Source organism: Halyomorpha halys, unplaced genomic scaffold (assembly GCF_000696795.3).
Source record: "Halyomorpha halys isolate HHAL.00 unplaced genomic scaffold, Hhal_1.1 Scaffold745.1, whole genome shotgun sequence".
Lineage (NCBI taxonomy): Eukaryota > Metazoa > Arthropoda > Insecta > Hemiptera > Pentatomidae > Halyomorpha > Halyomorpha halys.
This window is the reverse complement of record NW_027110150.1, coordinates 55,858-77,139: the sequence shown is the minus strand read 5'-3', so window position 1 is coordinate 77,139 and position 21,282 is coordinate 55,858. Positions and strand designations below refer to the sequence as shown.

The 21,282-nt window shown below is 30.2% G+C and overlaps 1 protein-coding gene and 1 long non-coding RNA gene across 3 annotated transcripts in view; one reads left to right on the top strand and one right to left on the bottom strand.

The window, feature by feature from the left end:
• LOC136795976 (uncharacterized) overlaps positions 1-8,675 on the bottom strand; it is a 33,870-nt gene extending 25,195 nt beyond the window's left edge. Inside the window, exon 1 of the long non-coding RNA XR_010843671.1 lies at positions 8,617-8,675. This is a non-coding gene — a long non-coding RNA (uncharacterized lncRNA). The remainder of the gene's footprint in view (positions 1-8,616) is intronic.
• Positions 8,676-9,097: 422 nt separating this feature from the next.
• Positions 9,098-21,282, top strand: part of Fbl6 (F-box and leucine-rich repeat protein 6) — a 49,526-nt gene continuing 37,341 nt past the window's right edge. The window contains exons 1-2 of one of the 2 annotated variants that reach the window (XM_067048274.1): positions 9,098-9,191; positions 9,745-10,679. In XM_067048274.1, the coding sequence (XP_066904375.1) occupies positions 9,832-10,679 (848 nt within the window). In that variant the 5' untranslated portion in view covers positions 9,098-9,191; positions 9,745-9,831. Of the gene's footprint in view, positions 9,192-9,533; positions 9,658-9,744; positions 10,680-21,282 lie in introns of those variants that run through there. The other variant, XM_067048275.1, reaches the window with a different exon arrangement.

The window sequence follows — 21,282 nt, the reverse complement described above, 5'->3', positions numbered from 1 at the left end:
TCACACCCTTTTTTATTACTTCTTTATTCCTATGACATGCGAACAATGTTTCGTTCACTATCCAATTCTTATTATCTTGCGAACAAATGTCATCTTATTAAAACAATTTTTTATATATATTCAAAACTGAGTATAAGTTTTAATTCTTTTCTTCACTGGTGCTGTTTTCTCATATCGATTTACCTATACATATTTCAGTGCACTCTATTTCTACACTTTGCCATTGGTATTCAGTCTCACAACACTCGTTAGCAATTATCCTCTTTTGGAGATTGTTCTGGCCTCCTTCGTTAGTCAAAGAGACGATGTTTGACCACAAAAGTATTAATCCAAAATAAAGCAGCTTTAATTCTTTTTGGACTCTACTAACACTTGTCACAGCTGCTTCACTCTTTACCCACCCTCACTGCCCCTGGCATGTTTTCTCTCTTCGTGTGGCACCAGTGCATGTCCCTTCACCACTCATATCCAGATAGATGGTGCTGGAGTAAATTTAAATCTCTAAAATTATAATTGTAACAGTATTTAAAGGCACCTTTCACAGTGTGAAACAAAATATTGATGTAGATAACCAATTAGTGCAATATGCCTACTTGTATCCAGGTATGTTAAGCGACTGCTAATCTCTGTTCCTAGTATCCTAATCTCCACAAGTGTTCTCCAGTGTGGCCTGAGCCCAAGTACATTTACACATCTAAAATATTTATTTGAATTGTACATATTTACTTACTTACTCTAGGAACATGAGGACAATGAAATTAAATTTAAATTTTTTTACTGAGGTGAAGATAGTTGACAGTAGATATATAAGAGGAGAAGATGGTCAGGGGGTGTGGTCAGCAGAAAAAAACACAAATAAACAAAAGAATTATTTATTTGTGTCGACGTTTCGACCTAATTTTCAGGTCTTCAACAGGGCTATAAAAACAAAAAGACAACAACTATCATTCAGAGAGGAAAATAAAGAAACAATAGACTAACAAATTTGGAAATATACATAACAATGAAATGAAAATATGAACTAGTTGATTAATAACTATTTCTTTTTTTTACCACAACCCTGACCATCTTCTTGAGACTTTACAAGAATACCATTTGATTTATTTAATAAATAAATATCAGTCTCAAGAAATTTAAAAAATTATAAATACATTTTTTTTTCGGTTAGCTCAACAGGCCTTGTAGATCTTTGGTGGCCCTAACCAGCCTTCTCCACGCCTGCCTATCTTGGTCCACTGCTTTTCAGTTTGCTGATTGCAGCTCTTTCGCATCTTTGATCGTAGATATATAAGAGGAGAAGAAGGTTGGGGGGTGCGGTTAGCAGGAAAAAACACAAATAAACGAAAGAATTATTTATTTGTGCCAATGTTTCAACCTAATTTTCAGGTCTTCATCAGGGCTATAAAAACAGAAAGACAAAAACCATCATTCAGAGGAGGGAAAAAAAAAAATAGTAGACAAATTTGGAAATATACATAACAATGAAATGAAAATATGAACTAGTTGATTAATAACTATGGAAAAAGACAGTAGTAGATTGATAACATTATTATTTATATACATATAAATGTGAGTAATAAATAAATGATACAGTGGGTAAGAATGTTATATTGATGAGTAACATTAAAAACCTTTTAGTTATATAGATGAGTATAAAGAATTAGTTAAATTAATAATGGAGTGTACGTAAAAAGAAAGAACAAGAGATAAGAAGAGATGTATGGAGATTAGGGAATGAAGAAAGTAAGAAATACGAGAGAAAGAACTTACAGTTATAGGAAGAAAATTCTAGCTAAACTGTTTTAACTTCCAGGAAATGAAATGGAAAAGGATTTTTTTTTTCTCTGAAACATGGTTGTCTTCTTTTTTTTTTTTTTATAGCCCTGATGAAGACTTGAAAATTAGGTCGAAACATTGGCACAAATAAATAATTCTTTTGTTTATTTGTGGTTTTTTTCTGCTGACCACACCCCCCCGACCATCTTCTCCTCTTAAATTTGTTTACTGTTTGTCACTTTGGCTTCTCATTGTTATTCCAAATTTTCATTATCATCACCAAATACATATATTATCATTTTGTCACCTGTTGTCGTTATTTTGCTGACTTTGACACTTTATTACTTAGAGGAGAGAAAGAAATTTATTCATTCACGCTGCCCAAATACATCGGGTTGCCACATTACACAGCATACTGATCAATCCGTGATCGGACATATATAAATTACATATTTTTATATGAAATAATATAATAGAAAGATAACATTTTCTTTTTCCACAGTATTCCTTTACAATTAATACCAGTCTACAAACTAAATACAAGCTTTTCAATTTATTCCTTTTTTTCTTTCCCTTCTATTTTACAACCCTTATTTCATTTTATCTACAAATTTCCCTATATAACAAATATTAGAATATTAAAAATAATAAAGTAATAAATAAATAAAACAAAAATAAGATATGCGATGCATGCATGCCATCCCTCCTCTGGATAACTCCCCTTCTCATTAATTTCCATGCATGTGGTGGTGGATGATTCCCAGGGAGTCATAATTTATTAATTAGTCTTTACATGTTTCACTTAGCATTTTGCCTCTATGCTAATATTTTATTTTTCTTAATTATATTTATTTATCCATTTATTAAATTTTTCTTCACAATTACTGTATTTTATCTATATGTTCTTCATAAACTTATCTTAACTGTATTGTTTATCTGTGTTTTTGCATTTTTTTTTTTTTTTATGACTGTAAACTTTTAATTAACCTACTTTTTCATGACTATTACAAATATCAATGTAAATAAAATATTATTATCACTATCAATACAAAAAACTTTTATCATTATCTATTTATTTTGTATGTTTAGGTTAACACCTTTATATTTAATAGCCTTTACTTACTTATTTTACATTTGCTGTATTGTATCTATATTGTCTTCATTGTATTATCTAAGCTATATTTTCTGCCAGTATATGTCTTATTTTTTTTTTTTTTAATTAGTTACATATTCTATCATTTAATTTATATTTGTGTTTCCTATATAATATAAGCATTATAGTTATCATATTTTTTTATCTTTTTCTTTTATTGCAGTTGTTTTTTTTTTGTAACCATCTTCTTCCCACTACTCTCTGTATCACGCCCACCTCACTTCTTGGCTTTCTTTTAAATACGATAGTTGGGCGTTTCTAAATTGTCTTTTATTTATTTATTCTTTCTTGACCTTAATATATTCTCATTTTACTTTCTTAATTTTCTGTCCCTTAGGGCATAAAAGTTTTGTTTTTTATTTCTCTTATATCTTCTTTTCTACTTTTACATGTTAATATGCATCCTGTTCATTTTAAATCTAATAGTCAGTTTTATTTCTTTTTTATATATACTTATTACTGTAAGTCTTATTCTTTTGTTCATTATATAATTTTCCCACTTATATTAACATCATTTAACATCTAAGATGGGGTTAAAATCTTAGTTTATTTCTTTTTATCTTATAATCCTACATTTTCAACGTATTTTTAGTTATTTAGTATTTTTTTAAGCCCTGTTGAAGCCCTGCAAAGTGGGGTGAAACATCAATATAAGCATAAATCAGCAAATAGCAAATAAATATTTTTTATTCCTTTTGACTGCACTCCAACCATCCCTTGTGTTTTGAAAAATACACTCAATTATTCATATATATATATATATATATCTATAATTTTTTCATAAATTAACAATTCATTAATCTCTAGGGAGATTAGTAAAACCTAACAGGTATTTTTGCAGGCATAGAATCACAAAATTTACGAACTTTTTAAGTCATTGATTTCTGGGTGATTTGGGAAATGTGATGTAAACAAAAAATTGTTGAAGTTTTTAAGAGAGTTGTGGAAATGAATTGGAAGGTTTGTGAGATTAAGTAAGGAAAAAATTATGGTGCTAACTACTAACCAACATATTTTCATAATCAGCCTCAATTTCATACCAAATGCTCTCCGAGTTAGTGCAATTATGTCATCCTATAGATTATGGATTGCCTTGATAATATTGACAGGATGAAAAGATAGGAAACTTTAAAAGCCATATGCATACCAGATGGTTTGTTTTAATACTGACATATTTGAAAAAAAGTTTTTTTTTATTAACATATTCCTTGTTGTACTTGACATATTCCATAGATTTACTGTGACTTTGCGACAATCCCACTTACTTCAAGAAACTTCATAGAGGGGCCCCACTATAGTATAGTAACTACAGCCTATGGTGCAAGCTTTGGTGCCCGATAAAAAAATAAAATTTTTTTTTCCAGATGTGGCACTATTAAAGCAAAGCAGAGATTTAAGTGGTGGATAGAATTAAGTAGATTATAAATGTGGATTGAGAAAAGGGTTGGTGAGAGAGAGGACTCTTGAAAAATACCACATATAGGAAAGATATATGAGTGGCTGTTGTAGTTGAGAGGGTCGAGTCATTACCTTAGCAACCTTGAGTCTGCAACAGTGATAGTTTGATTCTGGTGGGTTGATTTTTATTTCATAAAAACTCCTCATAATGAAAACGTGACCCCCCTACACTGGTTAAAATAGGTTCGTTACTTAAAGGATAATCCCTCCTCCTTCCCTGTATTTCAGAAATGACTATGTAGGAGGTAAAAAAACAAATTAAAGGATAAAGACATTAGGAATGACAATGAGCTTTTGGGCTAGAAATGTGACATATGACCTTTGAACTCTCCTCGCTGGAGAATAGATAAGAGCAGCTGAGGACAGGTCTGAGTGGAGGAGGCCAATATCCTACAAGAACCATAACACCATCAGAGGATGACGACCTGGGCCCTATTTCGTAGTGAAACCTAATAGTATTAGTTCACAGTACAAGTGTAGAAACTAGTGTGGTAATAATACTAATACTTATTTTTTTCATGATAGGGATGACTATTAGTGATATTACAGGAATTAAAAAATACTAAAGTATAAGTTACTATTGTACAAGTCTGTGTAATTGAATTAAGATAAATCTACAAGGCTAATAGTATTAGTTTGTACTTTATTATGAAACAGGGCCCAGGTAGTTTGTAAGATAGCTTGATCATGTAACTGGGATAAAAAAAAAAAAGGTTTATTTCCAGAATATAGGCATAGTATAAGGAAGAAAATGTGAAATCAGAAAAAAAGTAATGATAGTGTAAAAGCCATTAGCATATGACAGGTTAGGGAGGAAAATTCCTAATTGAAAAATAAACTCCATTTCAAAATTTAACCAAGTTAAAGCATATTTATTTAGATCGACATTTTTACTGAACATTTTTGTTCTAATGGTGTTACAAAGTGCTCCAACTATTACCAGGAGTTCTGTAGTCCTGCCCTAGAATCAGTTTAAAAAAGAGAGGCTGTCATAATAAAATTTAAGTATCCTCAATCTTCTGATCCTCTACTTATTTGAATGGAATCCATGTGCAACACCTCTCTCTCCTAAGAAATATCCTGAATTTGTCACTGTCAGAAAAAAATAATACTAAAATCATATATTCTTAAAAACAAATTTAAGTGGTAGCTGGCAATTCCTCGACTCCTGTATTTTAGTTTCCATTGGCTTAGCAAGTACTGAAGAATTTAGAGAAATTTAACCAAGTAGGATAACATAATTATATTTTAAGATAAAGTTTCACTCCAATTAATTATGAATAGGGTTAGGATTTTCAAGTAATTAAACATGCCAACTCATAAAGAAGTAAATAAAGAAATGAATAAAACAGAACCTCCCGGGACCAGTTCATAGCTGAAAAAATACCCAATGATTCATGGTGAAGCCAAAAGCATTCTCAAGGTTTGTTCATTAAATGTTCGGACATTGTTAAGTGAAGAGAGGTTGAAGGAGTTAAATCATGCTCTTGATGACATCAAATGAATTGGAGTCAAACTAGATGGTGAATACCAAGTTATGGGACATTGAGGATTTGGTGAAAGGAATGAAGGTGGCAACCGAATAATAAACTTTTGCTCTAGTCAACGTTTGAAAATTGTTAACTCATTCATTAAAAAAAGGCAAAGGCAAAATGGACATGGAGTTCACCCAAAGGCCACAATTTTGAGCTAGACTATTTTCTTACTAATCAAATCAATCTAGTAAAAAATCTAGGGATCATAAATAGTTTAAATTTTAACACAGACCACAGGCTGATAAGAGCGGAGTTATATTTTGAAAAGTTCAAGGAAAAGAGACCATTTAAAGTGAAAAAGAAAACTGTTATTCTTCAAGAACAAACCCAAATAGAAAAATTCCGTACAGATTTCTCAAAATATATTGAGAAACAGTCAAACATGTAGAGAAGAAAATACTCCCTTTACTGTACAGGAAAAACATAACCTCATCTCTAAAGCTTATTGATGATATAATTACGCAGGTTCCCAGCTTCGTTAGAAATAAAAAATGTAAAAAATCCGAGGATACTAAAGATGATTATTTATTATTCGCAAAACGATAAAAGAAAGAAGTGATACTTCGGAAAGCAAAAGAAAAGATCTCATGGCCATAAATAATCAAATTAGGAAAAGTATAAAAGAAGATCTGGAAAAACACAATATGAATAATATAGAAAACATTCTAGCAGAGAGTAGTTCTGCAAAAAGGATTCAAAAAGAACTGTCCAAAGGCAAACAATGGAAGGTTGCTCTATATAATAGAAGAAGTAGTCAAGAGTATTAGTTTTTATTATATTTGACAAAATAAATTCACAAAATGTTGATTTCTAGTTGCTTGGACAAACTTTTTGCATTTATAAAAACACAATCTCAGGAAGTATAAGATGTACAGATATCTGCCAGCACTCAAAATAATGCTAATTGAAGTTAACTTAATCTTATAGTACCCGAGACATAATTTTTCATGAATCAAAAATTGTATCCAAACTACTATAAATCAACATATCATTAAAACTACTACTTCTAAAAAGTTAAACATTGTAAACTATTTTATAGTCCCTTTAACTAGCTCTAATTTGAGTATAAAACATGAATAAATAAGACATAAATACATAAATAAAACATTTGGTCCAAACCAATAGAAAACAATATTTTGTGCATTTTTTTAATGAAAACTACTGCTTCTACGAAGATAAACATTATAAATTATTTTACAGTACATTAAATTAGCTTTAATTTGAGTGCTAATAGACATCTGTGCGTCAAATGGTTCCTGAGATATAGATTTTTCAAAATAAATTCATTAACTACTGATTTTTTAGTGCATTTTTAATGAAATGTTGCTTTTTAAGAATCTATCTCGGGAACTCTTGAACGTAAATAGCTCAATTAGGGCTCATATTTTATTAAATTTACTTAAATGATGTTCTATTAGGTTTTCCAGTGTTGCTGGTAGTTTTAAAGATATGGAGCTGTGAATGAAAAATTAATTCTTTTTTTAATGTTTTGTAACAGCCCCCGTTTTTTATTTCCCCTAACTGTACTGAGTATAATAGTGCAAAGTCTTGGCAGACTCATCAATCTTAACAAGTATTTCTAGATAGTATTCATTAAAGTAATTAAAAATTGGGGTGAAATAACTGATTTTTTTCACCCGGGCTCTTGTACTATGTACTTTGCTATAGATTATCATCATTAATTCTTAGTTAAAAAAAATTATTCAAGTGACATTAAAACTGAACTGAATAATATACAACTTAATTTATACATTCAGTTTGTTCAAAGTTCAAGAATTTAACTTTTCACCACAATGAAATAGCAATGAGTAATGTTTTCAGTTTGATCTCCTGAAATTTTATGTTAATAAATATATACATAAATTTAACTACTGTCCTAATTAATTGACAATAATCTGGGTAAAAATTACAAATTTCAAATCAAAGCTATAGAACACAAGTCTATTAATAGGTATGATCATATTAATAGAACCTTAAAAGGGTGTACAACAAAGGAAGAATTTTCATGTATTGGTGATTTTCCATCATTCATAATAAAGTAAATAAAATATTAATACAGATAAAAAATAAATTTAAAACAGAGAGACAGAAAAGGCTGCCGGAAATTCAAGATATGAATCAAAATAGGAATGACATGTTCTGTGATTAAAATTCAGTTCTCAAAAATAGTTAAAATTATAAGAAATACTCTTATAACAAGTGTTAAAACATTTAGATTGGCTAGAAAACATAAAAATATAAATATATAAGAAGATGGTCAGGGTTGCGGTCAAAAGTGAAACAAAAATAGCTTACAACTATTTATTTTCCTATTAGTTATATAATAATTAATATATTATTTTTGTTTCACTTTTGACCGCAACCCTGACCAACTTCTTATATATCAATTTTTACGGTCAACTATATATACATATATAAATTCTTAAAGATAAGTTAAAAACAGAACACTATCTCTAATTCAGAACAGTAAAAACTAAACAATTCTCATTGTATTGGCATAATTATGCATGGGAATCATAAATTTTTCAATTTCATAAAAAGTCCAAATTTAGGTCAGGGTGAATCTACTTGGTTGGGAATGAGACCATACGGTGAGTTTTAAGAACCAATATAAATAACGAGGAAGATATTTAAATATTACACAAATTTTTTGTACAAGATTTAAATTAATCTAATTATGATATGATGCATGACCTGTTTGTAAAATGTAACAGTTCGGAGACAGTTCATATTTGAACTAACTGTCGTTAAAATGTTTCAGTAGCTTCAGATAAGCAACATAGCGGTCAAAATGTACCTATTATTTCTTTTAAATTTTTTGAAATTATTGGAGGCAAAATGCACGAGCTATAAACCATCTTTGTAATGAAATTCGATAATATTTACAACTAACATGAAACTAATAAATCATTTAAGTATAATCAAATCCATAATATGACCGCCGTAACCTTTAACATTCAACATTAATAACTTTCAAATTATAATATTACTAATTAGATTATATTTAGATTTAAATTAATATTATTAGCTTTAATTTTAAGCTATAATTTAATTTGTTTAAATGTATATTAATTAATATTAAAGATGAAAGGATTATCTTTAGGGGAGATGGGGAATTTAATTTGATATATGTTCTCATTTTTAGTTGATATGTTGGTAGTGGTGTGCTTTAAAAGCCGCATATGTTTCCTGTTGTGCTGTTTGTTGATCGAAGGTCAGTGGCACGGTCTCGCAGTAAATATTTTGAAATGTATAAAGTGACTAAAAATGTAAGTGTACAGATTGAATAGTAGTTAAAAAGTTGCACTATAATGACTAAAAAGTTCTTATCTGCCATCACCAAAAGGGTTATTCGGTCCAACCTTAAACTGTCACATCAACTCAACAACTTCGTATCTTTATCCTTAATTGTCAAGAATCAGAAATGTAGTTTCTAACTTCTATGGTTTACAACTTGCTTTGAGATAACTTTTTAGTCGATTATTAAGGGCAGTTTCTACATTTAATGTGATGTTTACTCGGTTTTGTCAACTATTACTATAAAGAAGTGATAAATAGGTTACGCTATTAAGAGTTGAAAGTGAAAGAATTTCAGTGAAAATCTTTTCTCCCTGTGCTTTGTTCACCTTGATTTATGCAAACAGAGATAGATTAACTTAATATTATTAGAAATTGTGTTATATAGTGTATCTAACCTATATGTAGTGTTATTAATGACTTATCTTCTATTTATGGGTTTGTTTGTTGAATAGCTTTTGTTTACATTTTCTTTTGAGTTATCTTTATTCTTGTTTATTAATTATACCCATTTTTCTGTTTTAGGTAACTGTTAAGGTTGCAATTAAACCTCAAAATTCAGATAGTGTATTGTCGTGTAGTAAACAAACAATGAGTGGGAATGAAACATAGATGATGGATGATAGGAACGGTTGCTTTGACCACGATGACTTGTTTGCTCGGCTTGGTGCCGACTCGGACTGCCTTAAGGATTTCATCTTGGAGCCTATGCCACTTAGTGTTCCGCCTCTTCTTCCTACCCAACCGCCACCCATTCCACAGATCTCATGGAACAATGGGCAAATCCACTACCCAACTCCAATTTCCAATGTGGATCCACTAGGCCTTCCTCATGAAGATGTACTTTCTCTTCCTCATGATGGTGGCCTCAGTTTGCCTCATGACCCAGGATTAATTCTTCCACATGAACATTGTTTGAACCAACCGCAGGATCATGTCTACCCTACCGAAATGGAAACAGTTCCTGTTACCAACGGGGACTGTTGGTCCCCTGCTGGCTTCGTGGGTGCAAGCCCGGCTGGTTTCACAACTGCTAGTGCTAGTGAAAGAACTGTGAGTAGTGACTGTGTTAGCTCAGAAACTATGTGTTCTCCGAGTGAAGGGACCAGTGATAGTCCAAGTGGCAGTAAAAATGTAGGGAATTTTGAGACTTTAGAAACACAAAAGAAACGAGGTCGAAAGAAAAGAACCACTGAAAAGAAAAGACATACAACTGTTGCTACGTATCATTCTCAAATTTCACCTGAACAAAACGGCATTATTTTAAAAATAAGAAAATCTGTGACTGAAGTGCCCCAGAAAAATCGGAAACGGAGACAAAAAGAGACAGAAAGATATGAAGAAGAATATGAAGAGCCAGAGGTGCAAAGTGGTTGGGGGAATCATTTACCCAAACTTGTGCTTCACAAAATTTTTCAAATGGTTACAAGAACTGAAGGCTGTGTTCCATTTTTAGTAAGGTAATGCTTTCAATATTACTTTGTTTAGGTAGTGATTTACTTTAACATTTTTAATGGTTTGTCAATTATTTATAATCTAAATAGTATTTTTTGCTATCAAATGAAGTTTAAACACCATGATCATAGATAGTATAGATTAATTGTCCCATTTTAATCATAAATCCATTCCTTACTTGATAAGTCTAACTAATTAAGTTATTTAATCAGTGGAAAATTTTAAAAACATCTCTTTTTTTCATATTTACAGGTATATAGTTTCTGCTTTAGATTATCTTCAGGTTATATTTGAAATATAACTTTGAGCTGCTTGTTTAGTTTGGTTTTGATAGCTTTGAATTGGATTGTTTTCAAAAGTGTGATTTAATTTGTCAGCTTTGATTACTTGTTCAAATTATGGAATACACATAATAATTATCTACAATTTACTTTTGCTTAATGACTGGATTTGCTCTTTTTGTTTTTTCTTCTGGTGAACTTATCAATTCAATATAGTCTATGGAGTTGAACTTCAAATTTTATATAGGTTATGTAATTGTCTTTTAACTGTTCTCTATGGAAGGATGTTGATACTTTTTGCACATAATTTTGTTGTTGATAGATGTAACAATTCACTGTTTTTTTCCTTTGTTTCATAATGAGCCTTAATATGTTTCTGGAATTGTCTGTTTGTACTTTCTTGTGTTGTGTTGATATTATATTTTAGTAGTTTTTGTTGTATTATCTCAAATGATTGTAGTTCTGTTGTTTGTGTATTGATAGTGTTCTTAACCTTTTAATTAATGATTTCTCAAGTAAAAGAAATTTTATTTACTATCACATTTTAACAAAAATTTTCCATAGATTTTATGGAGTACTGTTAATTTAACTCATCACCATGATTAATTATTGTCTGATTGTTTATTTCACTAATGTTAACTGTTTTTTTGGAGGTTTAGAATTGGCTTGGATTTGTGTTACTTAAAATTTTATTCTGAGACAGTTTCTTTCTAATGATTGTTTTATAAAAATTGGATATAGTCGTATATATTTTGCTTTATTTATCACACATCTCAAGAGATATACACCTTTAGTTGTATTCCCAAACCTTGTTTCATTCTTTTATGTAATATTTTGAATATTAAGCAGAATTTTGAGTTTTGGTTTATGTTTATTATTATTTTTTTTTATTGTATTTTATTAGTTGACAGGTGTAATAAAATAATTGATTTTTTTTTTTTAGTAAAAGTGATCATAACCATACTATTTTTTAGTTTAATTTTCATATTGAATTCCTTTCATATATGTTGTAATTGATGTTTATTTTATTTTTTGTATTTTTTTCCTCGTTGTTATTTTATTTTTATACTTTGTACAGACAGCTTCCCATTTCACTATAGACTCACTCTCCTCAAACCCAAGAAAGTAGATTTCAAGGTCAGACCCTCATTTTTAGAATCTTATGAAATCAAGTGTTGAAAAGCCTTTCTGTTAAATTTTGGATGTCCATAATACCTGTTGGATGTCAATATTTTAATAGATTCCTTATCGTGTAATTTAAAAAAAAGTTAATTAAATCAATATTTTTGACATTTACTGATATTAAATTCTTTCTGTTTAATTTTGACTAAACATAAATATTATAAGACAATTTTAAAACATAAAAATTATGAGATAATTTTTGTAGAATTTATTGTGCATATATGAAGATCAACTATTTTTGTTCATATGAATTAACATAACATTTTCCTTCTGGATTGACAAAAGTATTGTCTAATTTGTAATAAATTTTTTCATGATAGGACTTACAGGGATTTGATTTGTGAATTAAGTATCTGCTTTTTTTTTGTTAAAATTGCAATGTTTTAAGAGTGGGAATTTCATGGTTCATTCTTTTTTCTGAATATGTGTGTTTATTATTGCATAATTATTCTCAGAAGTAAATTTTAATAAGTGTTTGCATTAAGTTTAATATATATAAATTTTTTTATCAAGAATGGACAGTGTAAATCGTTTAATATAAATTATTTACATTTTTAATTAATTAATTATGAGAGATAGTTGACCGTGGATGATAAATGAGGAGAAGGTGGTTGGGGGTGCGGTCAATGAAACACAAATAAGTATGACTAACTTATTTTAATGTGCCGACGTTTCGGCTAGAGTTTCTAGCCTTCTTTAGGGCTAAAAACAATACAAGATAAGAACCACAGTAAGTATAGAAAAATAAAAAATATAAAAGAAAGTATAAACAAAACCCCAGTTTGACCGCACCCCCAACCATCTTCTCATTTATTTACATTTTTACTCCATGTTTCCTTTTATTAATTTTAACAAGGATTGATTCCCTTTTTGGCAGATAGGGGGTTTATCTTGAGGTACATAGGGGTTTACCTACCCTTTAGACAGTTAGGGAATGTCTAGATTTATTCAATTGGTCTTGTGCAAATGTAAATTCTTGTTTAAAAATGTGTAAAAATTACAAAGTAAATGATATGTTCTTATAAGTTCTTACTATAAGGACAGGACAAATGTTAGACACAAAGTTCAAGCAGAAGGAAAGAAGTGAGAGACCCTACTAAAACAGGATGAACGAATTCCTTGTAATCTTAGGAAAGGTGAGGGAGTGTCTCGCTTCCTCTTCAAGTAACAGGACCTGATCTCCAAAAACACCTCCATCGGATAGGCATCACAGACTCACTGACATGCCCTTTATGCAACATGGGTGACATGGATGGAGGTCATATTTTAATGAGTATAGGCCTAAAAAACGTCCAATGAGATACAAACCAACTTAAGACAAAGGTAAAGTTATATTGGGCTGCTAGAGGGAAAATGCCTTGATAGTCTATTTCCTGTGGTGTTGGAAAAAAAAAAAAAAATTCTCATAAGAGAATTGAACCCACCTGTCTGTCTTTTAGCATAACTATTACCATATGCTTTCGCAATATTTATTTATTTTATTCTTGCTATGAGATGATGAGTAGACATCAGTTGGTGAATACGACAATCCAGATTTGTATGTAACTGTTGTAATTTAATCTTATAAAGGCATAACTTAAAGAAAAATTTATTTATTTTTTCCGATTATTATTTTATTATATTATCTTATTAGATTAGTATCCAAAGTATACTTGGGTTACTTTGGGGCAAGTTGGGCAACTTTAAGAAAATCTGAAATGGAACCCCAATATGGATAGTTATATCAGTCTATATGATCAATATGGAATACTTCTAATACAAAATTAAAAAAAAAAAAATGATTTTGACTGAAAATGAATTGCTAGTTCCCTAAATTAATGTAATATTTAATTATTTCATTTCAAGTAGAACATTAAGTATCTTAAAAGAAAAAAATGTTTTTGCAACATCGGTGGGATGTCTTATCAGCCTGATATAGAGAGAGATATTTTCTATATTGCTCTATATAATTGTTTTACATCTTCTATTGGTTTCAGCACGCAAATATTTGTAGGTGCAGTCACAACAGCGAAATTTGTCAAAGGATAACAAATATTTTAATGTTAATATCAAAATTGTGAAAATATTACTTCATAATGTGTTTTAAATCAGACATGGACTCGTCTACTTCTCCTATAAAACACATAAGCGGTGATGAGTTATAAAGAAGTTGCTTGAAATAACTTATAATTTATGTTGCTTCAATGGATCAACGACAGGCAGTGGATAGAAATCAAATTTTTCTGAAAGACCAAGTTCGTATTCAGTTTTGAAGAAATTCTATTTATACATTTCATTAGGTTTGAACTGTATAAATACACTTAGGGCTATACAACTTGGATGACTTCTCTGTATCACTCCACACCGCCACAGGTTGGGAATTTTAAAAATCTAGTGGAGAGCTTGTATCACCCAACTTTCACTTACTAACCTACTTACGTCCTCAAGTTACGTATAGATTATTGGGCTCATGTAACTTCAAAATGCTACTTTTGTGATTTAAAAAAAATTCTAAAAACCACAGATTATGAACAAAAACAGGATAAGATCTATCTGGTAATCACCCCTTTATTTCTCATTGATTCTCTGAGTTTAATCAAAATCATTCGAGCCATTTAGGGGGAGATATAGAAAATGTGAAAAATCAATTTTATAAAGTGACACTTCGAGTCAGTTAATTTTAGAAAAAAAGATTTATTTCATGTCCCAGGCATATACACTCCTTAAATATGGATTTCAGTTTCGTACGACTTTTTGTTTTTGAGCTAGGTTAACCACAGTCACACTGACATTGACCGTTTTGTGAGACTTGGCTATTTGGTCTCAGAGAACCTGTGTTTTTCCATTGAGAACTATAATTTGAAATTTTGCGAGACTGCCATACTTTCTCTTACTATGTAGTTCATATATAGGTTAGTGTAACTAAAAAATGCTGAGTATTTAATAAGATAAACTAATATTAGCCTGTTATTTAAGAAACTGAATTAGAGGCATGTTAAATGAAATAAATTAAAATATAAAGTATAAATGTTGAAAGAAGATAGTTGACTGTTTGATGTAGACTAGACTGTAGGAAGATAGTTCTGGTGGCGGTAAATAAAGGTATCAAAATAGGAAAAGAAAATTATTTATTATTAAGAAATTTTTCTCATTTAGCTCTGAAGAAGCCCTGCAAAGTGGGGCAAAACGTCGGTTAACAATAAATAGTTTTCTTTTACTATTTTGATACCTTTATTGACCGCCACCCATACTATCTTCCTATAATAAAGTATAAATAATTTTTTTAATTAAAAAATAAAAACATGTATAAATCTAATTATTCATTGATGTAACTAATTTTTACCCTTAGAATTTTGGTGATTTTTCATATTGTTTAAATTTATGAGGTGTAGATAGTTGACCGTAAATTAATGATTGGAGAATTTTTTTTGGGGGGGGGTAGGGTGCGGTCAGCAAAGAACAACATAAATAAACAAAACCATATTTATTTATTTTATGCCGACGTTTCGACCTGAGTTTCAGGTCTTCATCAGGGCTATAGAACAAAAGAGATAACAACAACATTTAGAGAGACATAAAATTGTAAAGGAATGGTATACAAACAAATTTGGAATTATACAAAATATTGAATTGAATCATAAATGATAAAAAATTGATAACTGATAATTGAATAGTAAAAACCACGATTATCAATCAATTTAATTTTTTTTTACTAATTAATTGTCAGTTATCAATTTTTTTTATCATTTATGATTCAATTCAATATTTTGTATAATTCCAAATTTGTTTGTATACTATTCCTTTTCAATTTTATGTTTCTCTAAATGTTGTTGTTATCTCTTTTGTTCTATAGCCCTGATGAAGACCTGAAACTCAGGTCGAAACATCGGCATAAAATAGATATGTTTTTGTTTATTTATGTTGTTCTTTGCTGACCGCACCCCCCTCCCCTCCCCGACAAACTTCTCCAAACGTTTGAATTTATTATTTATTTTATAAAAGGAAGATGGTCTAGTTGAAGCCAAAATAACTTTAATAATAAATAAACTATGTATTATGAGCTAATGTTTCGATCCGCTTTGTTAGACTTCATCAGGGCTAAAAAAGAAACAACAACTAAAATAATGTAACAAATGAAAAAGAAAATGAGATAAAATGAAGGCTAGAATGATGTAAAATATGTGGAAATTTATATAAAAATGAACAAAGTAAATAAAATTTAAATTTACAAGTAGTAATAGACGTTGTTCATTTTTATATAAATTTTCACATATTTTATATCATTTTTAGTGATACCTTAGTTCACTGTTATTTCATGTTATCTATTATCTTATTTTGTTACGTTACGTTATTTGTTTCTTTTTTAGTCCTTGATGAAGCCCTGAAAAGTTGATCGAAGTGCTGTCTCATAATAAATAGTTTATTCACTTACTATTCAAATTATTTTGACCATAACTGGACCATTTTCCTTTTATAAAATAAATAATAAATATAAACATTATGAAAAAATTACCAAAATCTCAAGGTTAAAAATTAGCTATATCAATGAACTATTAAATTGTATCAGTGATCAATGAACAAGGGTCCTGAAATCTAATTCTTTCTTTAAATCTTGAAAGAGGGGGATAGTGTATATTTTACAGCTAGATTTTTCTTGAACACATTGAAATGCTTGTTGTGTAATTTATAGAGGCTGATTGTACCCCACAATCTCTCATGGTCTCAAGTTGAATCGTGGCTGATAATAGAAAAAATAAATTATCCCAGATCTAGTGATCCAGTGGCCCTCCCTCTTTTTAACCTTAAAAAAAAAAAAAAAAAAATCACTACAAAGTATGTATGAAAGGTGATGTGTTCAGTACTTAACAGTATGTACTGTGAAGGTTGAGGTGAATTAACTCAAGAAAATAAATAAATATTGTTATACTAATCAAAACGAATAGTATATCTTTGAACTGTAAAAACAATTATTTGCAAGTAAACGAAAAGAAATTATAGATTAACTTAAAAAAGAAAACTATAATTAACAGTTAATTGATATTATGAAGATTATACACTTTTTGCAAATGCAGTTTTGGTTCTCTGGTTATTAGTTTGCTGCAACAGTACTATTTATTGAACAACGGTTGTTCAAGGAGGGGGTTTGTTCAAGAACACACTCGACCATTTTTTTCCCCAAATTAAGGTACCCTCTTGAATGAGGCTTGTTGTACCCTAGGAAGGCTTCTAAACCTACAGGATTGACCTCACAGCTTCAAATTATCTGTTCACCATAATCTAAACTCATAGGCTGTAGGATAACCAATAATTGCAGATTATGAATTACTAATCCTGATAATTCCAGTCCTAAAGAGAAGTTAGGAATATCTTATATGTTGTTAATAAACAACTATGGTGGTACTTTTTTTTTTTTTTTTCTTTCGGCCTAGTCTCCCATTGGAATCCTATATAGCCTAACCATGGTTGGAGGTCAAAGTTTTTCATTTTGTGGGACAGCATGAACTAAAAGACTGCTTTTGAAGTGAAACTTCTTTACTGAGGTTCTACAATGCAAGTAGAAAAAAATATGCGGTGGTAAATTGATTTCGTCAAATGAGGGAGTGCTCGAAATGGAAAGGTAGTGATAGTGATGGGGGCCAAGTTTAATGTGTTAAACATTTACATTAAAATACCTCAAAAATTAAAAATACACTGAGATTGAGAGGCGAACAATGGAAAAGATAGTACCAGGAATGAAATGAAAACTAATTTTTGAACCTTTAAAATAAAATATCCTGGTACATAAAATTGGAATTGCATACTACAAAAGAAGGAAAAGTTCAGCATTTCATCCTCTTTGTAATGTGCTATAGTTCAAAATTGTGTCTTGACACTACGCTGAGATTAAAAAGCGAAAATTGGAAAAGATAGTACTAAAAATGAAATGAAAACTAATCTTTGGACATTTAAATTAAAGTATCTTGAAAACTAAAAATGTTCAGCATTTCATCCTCTTTGCAATAAGCTGTTTATGAGAAGATGGTGATGACAAATAAACAATGAAACCTTATTTTTTAGTGCCAACGTTTCGGCTTGAATTTCTAGCCTTCATCATAGCTGAGAACAAAAAACGAGATAAAACCAATGAATAAAAGAATGTATCGAATGATTAGAAAATAACTAACATTATGGATACATAAATAGTGTTGACAGACATAAATAGTTTATAATTATGAGAGATAGTTGACCGTGGATGATAAATGAGGAGAAGATGGTTGGGGGTGCGATCAATGAAAAACACAAATAAGTATGATTAACTTATTTTAATGTGCTGGACGTTTCGGCTAGAGTTTCTAGCCTTCTTCAGGGCTAAAAACAAAACAAGATAACAACCACAGTAAGTAAAGAAAAATAAAAAATATAAAAGAAAGTATAAACAAAACCCCAGTTTGACCGCACCCCCAACCATCTTCTCATTTATTTACATTTTTACTCCATGTTTCCTTTTATTAATTTTAACAAGGATTGATTCCCTTTTTGGCAGATAGGGGGTTTATCTTGAGGTACATAGGGGTTTACCTACCCTTTAGACAGTTAGGGAATGTCTAGATTTATTCAATTGGTCTTGTGCAAATGTAAATTCTTGTTTAAAAATGTGTAAAAATTACAAAGTAAATGATATGTTCTTATAAGTTCTTACTATAAGGACAGGACAAATGTTAGACACAAAGTTCAAGCAGAAGGAAAGAAGTGAGAGACCCTACTAAAACAGGATGAACGAATTCCTTGTAATCTTAGGAAAGGTGAGGGAGTGTCTCGCTTCCTCTTCAAGTAACAGGACCTGATCTCCAAAAACACCTCCATCGGATAGGCATCACAGACTCACTGACATGCCCTTTATGCAACATGGGTGACATGGATGGAGGTCATATTTTAATGAGTATAGGCCTAAAAAACGTCCAATGAGATACAAACCAACTTAAGACAAAGGTAAAGTTATATTGGGCTGCTAGAGGGAAAATGCCTTGATAGTCTATTTCCTGTGGTGTTGGAAAAAAAAAAAAAAATTCTCATAAGAGAATTGAACCCACCTGTCTGTCTTTTAGCATAACTATTACCATATGCTTTCGCAATATTTATTTATTTTATTCTTGCTATGAGATGATGAGTAGACATCAGTTGGTGAATACGACAATCCAGATTTGTATGTAACTGTTGTAATTTAATCTTATAAAGGCATAACTTAAAGAAAAATTTATTTATTTTTTCCGATTATTATTTTATTATATTATCTTATTAGATTAGTATCCAAAGTATACTTGGGTTACTTTGGGGCAAGTTGGGCAACTTTAAGAAAATCTGAAATGGAACCCCAATATGGATAGTTATATCAGTCTATATGATCAATATGGAATACTTCTAATACAAAATTAAAAAAAAAAAAATGATTTTGACTGAAAATGAATTGCTAGTTCCCTAAATTAATGTAATATTTAATTATTTCATTTCAAGTAGAACATTAAGTATCTTAAAAGAAAAAAATGTTTTTGCAACATCGGTGGGATGTCTTATCAGCCTGATATAGAGAGAGATATTTTCTATATTGCTCTATATAATTGTTTTACATCTTCTATTGGTTTCAGCACGCAAATATTTGTAGGTGCAGTCACAACAGCGAAATTTGTCAAAGGATAACAAATATTTTAATGTTAATATCAAAATTGTGAAAATATTACTTCATAATGTGTTTTAAATCAGACATGGACTCGTCTACTTCTCCTATAAAACACATAAGCGGTGATGAGTTATAAAGAAGTTGCTTGAAATAACTTATAATTTATGTTGCTTCAATGGATCAACGACAGGCAGTGGATAGAAATCAAATTTTTCTGAAAGACCAAGTTCGTATTCAGTTTTGAAGAAATTCTATTTATACATTTCATTAGGTTTGAACTGTATAAATACACTTAGGGCTATACAACTTGGATGACTTCTCTGTATCACTCCACACCGCCACAGGTTGGGAATTTTAAAAATCTAGTGGAGAGCTTGTATCACCCAACTTTCACTTACTAACCTACTTACGTCCTCAAGTTACGTATAGATTATTGGGCTCATGTAACTTCAAAATGCTACTTTTGTGATTTAAAAAAAATTCTAAAAACCACAGATTATGAACAAAAACAGGATAAGATCTATCTGGTAATCACCCCTTTATTTCTCATTGATTCTCTGAGTTTAATCAAAATCATTCGAGCCATTTAGGGGGAGATATAGAAAATGTGAAAAATCAATTTTATAAAGTGACACTTCGAGTCAGTTAATTTTAGAAAAAAAGATTTATTTCATGTCCCAGGCATATACACTCCTTAAATATGGATTTCAGTTTCGTACGACTTTTTGTTTTTGAGCTAGGTTAACCACAGTCACACTGACATTGACCGTTTTGTGAGACTTGGCTATTTGGTCTCAGAGAACCTGTGTTTTTCCATTGAGAACTATAATTTGAAATTTTGCGAGACTGCCATACTTTCTCTTACTATGTAGTTCATATATAGGTTAGTGTAACTAAAAAATGCTGAGTATTTAATAAGATAAACTAATATTAGCCTGTTATTTAAGAAACTGAATTAGAGGCATGTTAAATGAAATAAATTAAAATATAAAGTATAAATGTTGAAAGAAGATAGTTGACTGTTTGATGTAGACTAGACTGTAGGAAGATAGTTCTGGTGGCGGTAAATAAAGGTATCAAAATAGGAAAAGAAAATTATTTATTATTAAGAAATTTTTCTCATTTAGCTCTGAAGAAGCCCTGCAAAGTGGGGCAAAACGTCGGTTAACAATAAATAGTTTTCTTTTACTATTTTGATACCTTTATTGACCGCCACCCATACTATCTTCCTATAATAAAGTATAAATAATTTTTTTAATTAAAAAATAAAAACATGTATAAATCTAATTATTCATTGATGTAACTAATTTTTACCCTTAGAATTTTGGTGATTTTTCATATTGTTTAAATTTATGAGGTGTAGATAGTTGACCGTAAATTAATGATTGGAGAATTTTTTTTGGGGGGGGGTAGGGTGCGGTCAGCAAAGAACAACATAAATAAACAAAACCATATTTATTTATTTTATGCCGACGTTTCGACCTGAGTTTCAGGTCTTCATCAGGGCTATAA